Here is an 8051-nt window from a genome sequence, read left to right on the forward strand (position 1 = left end):
GACCTCTAATAGCCAGTAATGTGGTCCAAGGTCCTCTGATACCAGTTAATGTGCCAGGGTCCCTGCTAGACAGTAAAATGTGCAGCTAGTGTGTCCCTACTAAACCAGTAATGTGTAGTGACCTCTATATAGACAGTAATGTTGTAGTACCTGCAACAGAATGTGTAGGGACGTTCAATAGACCGTTAAAATGTGTCAGGGTCACCACACTGCACAACAGTAATTAGTGTCGTTTGACTTCTATAGACAAGTAATGTGTTCCAGGGTCTCCCTGCTAACATGTAATGTAAATGTTGTAAGGAACCTCTAACAGTCTGCTCTAAGCAGGCCATACAAGTAGCTTTGCGTCCAGGTGACCGTCTACAGGTTCCTCTGCGGAGGCTCCTGTGGCCAATCACTGGTAGGTTATAATTTCACTGGCCCCCTGGTGACTTGGCTTACTGCTTAGTGGCAAGTAAGATCATATCTCTTTTTTCACCCTGGCTGGTCCCTGCCTCTTGTCCCTGCTGTGTCCCGGTCTGTGTTCCTCTAGCTCGACGTCTGGTCCCTGTCGCTGTCCCTTGATCCCTGCTGGTCCAACCAGTCTGTGGTCCCTGTCTGTGTCCCTCGTCTGTGTCCCTGGTCTGTGTTTCTGTCCTGTCCCTAGTCTGTGTCCCTGTCGTCTGTACCCTGCCCTTGTCCCTGTCTGTCCTTGATCTGTGTCTCATTGTCTATGTCCCTGTCTGTGTCCCTGTTCTGTGTTCCCTGTCTGTGTCCCTGTCTGTGGTCCCCTGTCCTGTGTCCCTGTCTGTGTCCCCTGTCCTGTGTCCCTGTCTCTGTCCTTGTCGTCTGTCCCTGTCGTGGTGTCCCTGCTGTGTCCTGTGCTCTGTGTCCCATGTCTGCCCACCCCTGTCTCCGTCCCTTGTCGTCTGTCCATGTCTCTGTCCATGTCTCTGTCTCTGTCCCTTGTCTGTTGTCTGCCTGTCTGTGCCTGTCTTGTTCCCGTGTCTGTGTCCTTGTCTGTGTCCCTGGTCTTCTGTCCCTGTTCTGTCCATGTCTCTGTCCCTGTCTCTGTCCCCTGGTCTGTGTCATTGTCTCTGTCCCTGTCTGTGTCCCCTGTCTGTTTCCCTGTCTGGTGTCCCTGTCATGTGTCCCTGGTCTGTGATCCCTCTGTCTCTGTCCTTGTCTCTGTCCCTGTTCCTGTGTCCCTGTCTGTTCATTGTGCCTGTGGCCCTGTCTCCCATCCGCGTCTCCGTCCCTGTCTCTGTCCATGTCTCTGTTCCCATGGGTCTTCTGTCTCTGTCCCTGTCCTGTTGTTCCCTGTCTGTGTCCCTGTCTGGTTGTCCTTGTCTCTGTCCCTGTCTCTGCCTGTCTAGTGTCCCTGTGTTCTGTCATGTCTCTTCCTGGTCTTCTGTCCCTGCTGCTTGTCCCTGTCTGTGTCCTGTCTCTGTCCTGCCGGTCGCCTGTCGTGCCGTCTCTCTGTCCTCTGTGCCTGTCCTCTGTCTGCCCTGGTCCCTGTCTTGTCCATGTCTCTGTCCATGTCTCTGTCTCTGTCCCTGTTCTGTCCCTGTCTGTGTCCCTGTCTTTCCGTCCGTCCTCTGTCCCTGTCTGTGTCCCTTGTCTCTGTCCCTGGGTCTTTCGTCTCATCCTGTCTCTGTCCGTCCCATGTCCCTCTGTGTCCCTGTCTCTGTCCCGTCTCTGTCCCTGTCTCTGTCTTGTCCTTGTCTGATGTCCTGTCCCACCCTGTCTCGTCCCTGCCTTGTCCCTGTCTCTTTTCCCTGTCTTCTGTGCCCTTGCCTTGTCCTGTCCCTGTCCCTGCCTTGTTCCCTGGTCTCTGTCCGTGTCCTGTGTCTTTGGTCTCTGTCCGTCTTTGTCCTTGCCTCCTGTCCCTGTTCTCCCCGCTGTCCCTGTCTTCGTCCGGTCTCTGTTCCTGTCTCTGTCCCGTTTCTCTAGTGGTTTTTCGGTAAACTCTGGTCATGGTTTTGTGATGTTTACGGGCTTTATGGCTTTAAGATATGTCTGGTGTTGAAGGCTACGGCGGGGAGGATGGGGCTGTTTCTCATACAAAATATAATGATGATTTACGTCATTCTATTCTATGGTTTGTTCTTACAATACCCTCACAGGAAGCTGAGGCAGAGACAATATCCTGTTTCACGCACGGCTGCACAGGTTACTTGCATGACAACATCACCACCATAGAGCAACAGTCACAGTACTATGACTGACCTGCTGGCTGGCAACAACAATACCAACAGTCACAGTATATGAACTGGCCTGCCTGCTGGCAACACAACAATACCAACAGTCACAGTACTATGACTGCCCTGCTGCTGGCAACAACAATACCAACAGTCCACAGTACTATGACTGACCTGCTTGCTGGCAACAACAATACCAAATTCACAGTACCAGTCTGTGAACTTTAGATAAATTCCTTCCTGCGCGTAGTCCTTGGCCTCAGTACTTTAGATAAATCCCATCCTGCCGTAGTCTTGGCCTCAGAACTTTAGATAAATCCCAACCGCTGCGTAGTCTTGGCCTCGGTACTTTAGATAGATCCATCTTGCCTTAGCTGTGTCCCTTGTCTCAGTACTTTAGAAAAATCTATCCTGCCGTAGCCTTGGCCTCAGTACTTTAGATAGATCCATCTTGCCTTAGGCTGTATCCTTTGCCCTCAGTACATTGAGATAAATCCCATCCTGCCGTAGTCTTGGCCTCAGAACTTTAGATTAAATCCCATCCCTGCGTAGTCCTTGGCCCTCAGTATTTAGATTAATCCCATCCTGCCGTAGTCTTGGCCTCAGTACTTTAGATTAATCCCATCCTGCCGTAGCCTTGGCCTCAGTACTTTAGATAAAATCTCTATCCTGCCGTAGTCTTGGCCTAAGTACTTTAGATTAATCCCATCCTGCCGTAGCCTTGGCCTCAGTACTTTAGATAAATCCCTCCTGCCGTAGCTTGGCCTCAGTACTTTAGATAAAATCCATCCTGCCGTAGTCTTGGCCCTTAGACTTAGAATAATCCATCCCTGCAGAGTATCCTTGGCCTCAAGTACTTTAGATAATCCCATCCTGCAAAGTCTTGGCCTAGATACTTTAGATAAATCCCATCCTGCCGTAGCCTGGCCTCATACTTTAGATAAATCCCTCCTGCCGTAGTCTTGGCCTCAATACTTTAGATAAATCCCATCCTGCATAAGTCTTGGCCTCAATACTTTAGATAAATCCCTGCCTCATAGTCCTTGGCCTCAATACTTAGATAGAATCCCATCCTGCCCTGTATGTCTGGCCTCAGAACTTTAGATAAATCCCTTCCTGCCGTAGTCTTGGCCTCAATACTTTAGATAAATCCCATCTCCTGCCGTAGTCTTGGCCTCAGTACTTTAGATAAATCCCATCCTGCCGTAGCCTTGGCCTCAGTACTTTAGATAAATCCCATCCTGCCGTAGCCTTGGTGCCAGTACTTTAGATAGACCCCATCTTGCCTTAGCTGTGGCCTTGACCTCAGTATTTAGATAGATCTTTGGCCTCACGCTAGGCCCCCTTAAAATATAGCCGAACCCTCTCACAGTAACCCCCCTTAAATATAGCGGATCCCTCGCTCACACCCTCTTAAGCCCTGGCCCCACCCATCTCTTTAAGAATACACATGTGAGGCCATGTGCTAAACAGAGTGAGGTAGTGTAGTAAACAACCAAAGATTTCAAGACTAAAAGTGGTGAAAGTAGTAGCCCACAATAAGGAAAAACTCCAGGTTAAAATGCACTTCATCTAGTTCCTATATCCTAATCTGACTTTGGTGCAGGTCATGTTGTTCCTCACATTACCGTCTCTGATAAACACACACTATATCAAATACAATCAACGTTTATTTGTCACATACACAGGATACAGAAGGTGTAAACGGTACAGTGAAATGGTTACTCGTATATTTGCATATTAGCAATATCAAAAATAGGAAGTGTCCAGATAAATATTGTGTAAATATTTTATAATTATTAGATGATTCTTACCCAGACACACTTGTCTAAATTGATGGGTCATGTGAAGGAAATGCTATAACCACCCCTAGCTAAGTGGATTGGTCGCTATTGTCTAGACATGTTCATGAAATACACTAGATGGCCGTAATCACCCCCAGACACACCTGGCTAACTTGATGGGTCATGTAATCATCTGGTGAAGTGGAGTGTTTTGTTTAGACATGTAGCTAGCTAGCTAAACAGTTAACCTAATGGTGCTTTCAAGACAACTGGGAACTTGGAAAAATAGAGGTCGAATCATGACGTCAGTGATGTTCATGTCGGAAAGTCCTGGGCTCTAGAAAGAGACCCGAGTTCCCGAGTTGAAATTCTGAGTTGGATGATCGTTAAAAAATACATTTTCCCCAGTGGGAGCTACTTTTTCCCCCTCGAGTTCCTAGTTGTCGTAAACAAACTGAAGTCAGAAGTCAGAGATTTACGAGTTCTCAGTTGTTTTGAATGCGGCAATAATCCCAACCCGTACTACTAGCAATACAAACTGATTGTCATAGCTAGCCACCACGCATGAAACTGCAGGTAGCTAAAGCTAGCCAATTAGGTTCAATGTTAGCTACCATTAGGCTGTGTGTTCTCTTTTTGACTCCCTCCGCATATTTACAATCAAACGCCAGATTTTTTCTCCATCTCCTTAGCTATATTTTTCTGCTTCCACCGGGCATTCCACTGATTTCAAAACTTGGTCAACTTCTTCGACTCTGTTGATCACCGTTTCAGAAGACTCTACAACGTCTGGTTCAATTCAAATGTTTTGACCTAAATCAGGGATTTGCTCATCGTCTGATTTAGAGTCAGCATGGTATGATCGTCCTCCAGGAAAGTGGAGAGAAATAGCAACACTTTTACCGTTCTTCTTAATATCTTTCAAAAAAGCTGCAGTAGAAAGGATTATCAATACATACTGACCAGCTCATGTTATAGACAGGATTACCTACACATACTGACCAGCTCATGTTATAGACAGAAGCCTGCTACATGGCAGACCAATCAGAACTCATCTCTCGGCATGTCCAGCCCACTCATTATCTCAGCCAATCATGATTAGTGGGAAGGTTCCTGCCTTTTTCCGTGGCTAAACCAACTAGGCTCGTAATTTAACAGTTGTATTCATATTTACAGATGGCATACACGTTTGTTATTAAGGCGCATGAATTTCACATGTTCCAGAAGGCATTTCTSCCCCAAAATGTTGACAAATGCCTCTCCTGTGAAGTAGGGACATGCGACATTCACCTATCTTCCTGAAATGAGTCACAAATGTGCAAAAGGACGTTGCTACCCAGGCGCTAAAATGTCTCTCTACTCACATAATCAATATCGTCAATGGATGATTGGGCGATAGAAACCAGATAGAAACTGATGATTGAGCATGTGATTTGACATCAGGATGAAGGCGAAGAGGATGATTGAATTTAGAACAATAGTGTAAAGATGAGGAAGATTTGTGGGCGTTGTGGGCGGTCTAATTATTTAATTATGAAAGGCTGGAAATTGAAGATAATTTCCCCTCAGAGAGTCAAATCAGACACTGAGTACAACATACTACGTGTGTGTAGTTCACAACGGCAAGTCGAATCAAACGAATGGACATGATCTGGAGTCGGATAGGGGAGCAGATATCGAGTTTGACATCGACGTTGCAATGTTGCCGACGAAGAGTCTTCATTTGATTCGAGCCTCCGTCTCAGACGCCTGAGCCTCGTCGCAGAAAGACCAGAACAGTGTGGGACGACCATCCCAACGTGAGACAAGAGTCTGGCAGAGAAGACGAGGCGGCTTGGAAAAGTGAACTAACAGAGACGGGAGCTGCCGCCCTGTACACAACACAACATACCAGCGGAGCTGTACTCCACCTCAGCGATGTCAGAGAGGTAAAGCTAACTGTATTGATCCACACCAGCAGTATCATCATGGATGTATTGATCCACAACAGCAGTATCATCATGGATGTATTGATCTACAGTATCATAATGGATGTATTGATCCACAACACAGTATCATAATGGATGTATTGATCCAAATCAGTATGATCATGGATGTATTGATCCACAACAGCAGTATGATCATGGATGTATTGATCTACAGTATCATAATGGATGTATTGATCCACAACAGCAGTATCATAATGGATGTATTGATCAGCAGTATCATATAGATGTATTGATCTACAGTATCATAATGGATGTATTGATCTCAACAGCAGTATCATATGATTATTGATCAGTAGTATCATAATGGATGTATTGATCCACAACAGCAGTATCATCATGGATGTATTGATCTACAAACACAACCCACTGTCCTGACACAAACCCACTGTCCTGACACAACCCACGGTCCTGACACAACCCACTGTCCTGACACAACCCACTGTCCTGACACAACCCACTGTCCTGACACAACCACATGTCCTGACACAAACCTACTGTCCTGACACAACCCACGGTCCTGACAAAAGACTGTCCTGACACAACCCACTGTCCTGACACAACCCACTGTCCTGACACAACCCACTGTCCTGACACAAACCCAATGTCCTGACACAACCCAATGTCCTGACACAACCACTGTCCTGACACAACCCACTGTCCTGGACACCAACCCACTGTCCTGACACAAACAGACTGTCCTGACACAACCCACTGTCCTGACACAAACCCACTGTCCACACACCCAATGTCCTGAACGACCCAATGTCCTGACCACAACCACTGTCCTGACACAACCCACCCAACTGTCCTGACACAACCCACTTCCTGACACACCCCACTGTCCTGACACACAGACTGTCCTGACACAACCGCTGACACAACCCACGTGTCCTGACACCGAACCCACTGTCCTGACACAACACGCACTGTCCTGACACAACACGAATGTCCTGACACAACCACACGCCACTGTCCTGACACACCCAATGTCCTGACACAACCCAACTGTCCTGACACAACCCACTGTCCTGAACACAACCCACTGTCCTGACACAACCCACTGTCCTGATACCAACCCAATGTCCTGACACACACCCACTGTCCTGACACAACCCACTGTCCTGACACAACCGACGTATCCTGACACAACAGACTGTCCTGACACAACCCAATGTCCTGACACAAACCCACTGTCCTGACACAACACAAGTCCTGACACAACAGACTGTCCTGACACAACGACTGTCCTGACACAAACACTGTCCGACACACCCACCGTCCTGACACACCCACTGTCCTGACACAAACCCACTGTCCTGACACAACCCACTGTCCTGACACGACCCACTGTCCTGACAACACGCCACTGTCCTGACACAAACCACTGTCCTGACACACCCACTTCCTACACAACACAATGTCCTGACACAACCAACTGTCCTGACACAACCCAACTGTCCTGAACCACCAACCCACTGTCCTGACACAACCCACTGTCCCTGACACAACCCACTGTCCTGACACACCCCATTCCTGACACACCCACTGTCCTGACACAACCACGTCCTGACAACAACCCACTGTCTGACCACAACCCACTGTCCTGACACAACCACTGTCTGACACAACAACTGTCCTGACACAACCACGTCCTGACACAACCCACTGTCCTGACACAACCCGCTGTCCTGACACAAACCCGCGGTCCTACACAACCCACCGTCCTGACACGGCATGCTGCACAACCGCGGTCCTGACAACAACCCACTGTCCTGTCCCGACATAACCACTGACACAAAGTGGTTATATACTAGTGAATGTGGGGGTTGAGGATAGAGGTGTGTATTATAGGTGGTTCTATACTAGTGAATGTGGGGTTGAGGATAGAGGTGTGTTAATAGTGGTTATATACTAGTGGGGGTTGGACGGAGTATGAGGAATAGATGGAGTGACAAGAAAGCCTATTAATAAACTGATGTAACAGTGTCACTACGGGGGGAAAATGGCAAACAGGTGATGGATAAAAAGGGAAGTAGGCCTTTTAATAAATTCCACTAGTAACACTTTACCCCGCTTCTATCATACACCTTCTCAATGAA

The 8051-nt window shown here is 47.6% G+C and overlaps 1 protein-coding gene across 1 annotated transcript; it reads right to left on the reverse strand.

The window, feature by feature from the left end:
- Nucleotides 1–1351: 1351 nt before the first annotated feature.
- LOC139026360 (U1 small nuclear ribonucleoprotein 70 kDa-like) lies at nt 1352–1957 on the reverse strand. The gene has a single exon (XM_070441683.1). It carries the CDS (start codon nt 1955–1957, stop codon nt 1352–1354), a length of 606 nt encoding a protein of 201 aa, XP_070297784.1.
- Nucleotides 1958–8051: the final 6094 nt, after the last annotated feature.

This window comes from Salvelinus sp. IW2-2015, unplaced genomic scaffold (genome assembly GCF_002910315.2).
Source record: "Salvelinus sp. IW2-2015 unplaced genomic scaffold, ASM291031v2 Un_scaffold4533, whole genome shotgun sequence".
Lineage (NCBI taxonomy): Eukaryota > Metazoa > Chordata > Actinopteri > Salmoniformes > Salmonidae > Salvelinus > Salvelinus sp. IW2-2015.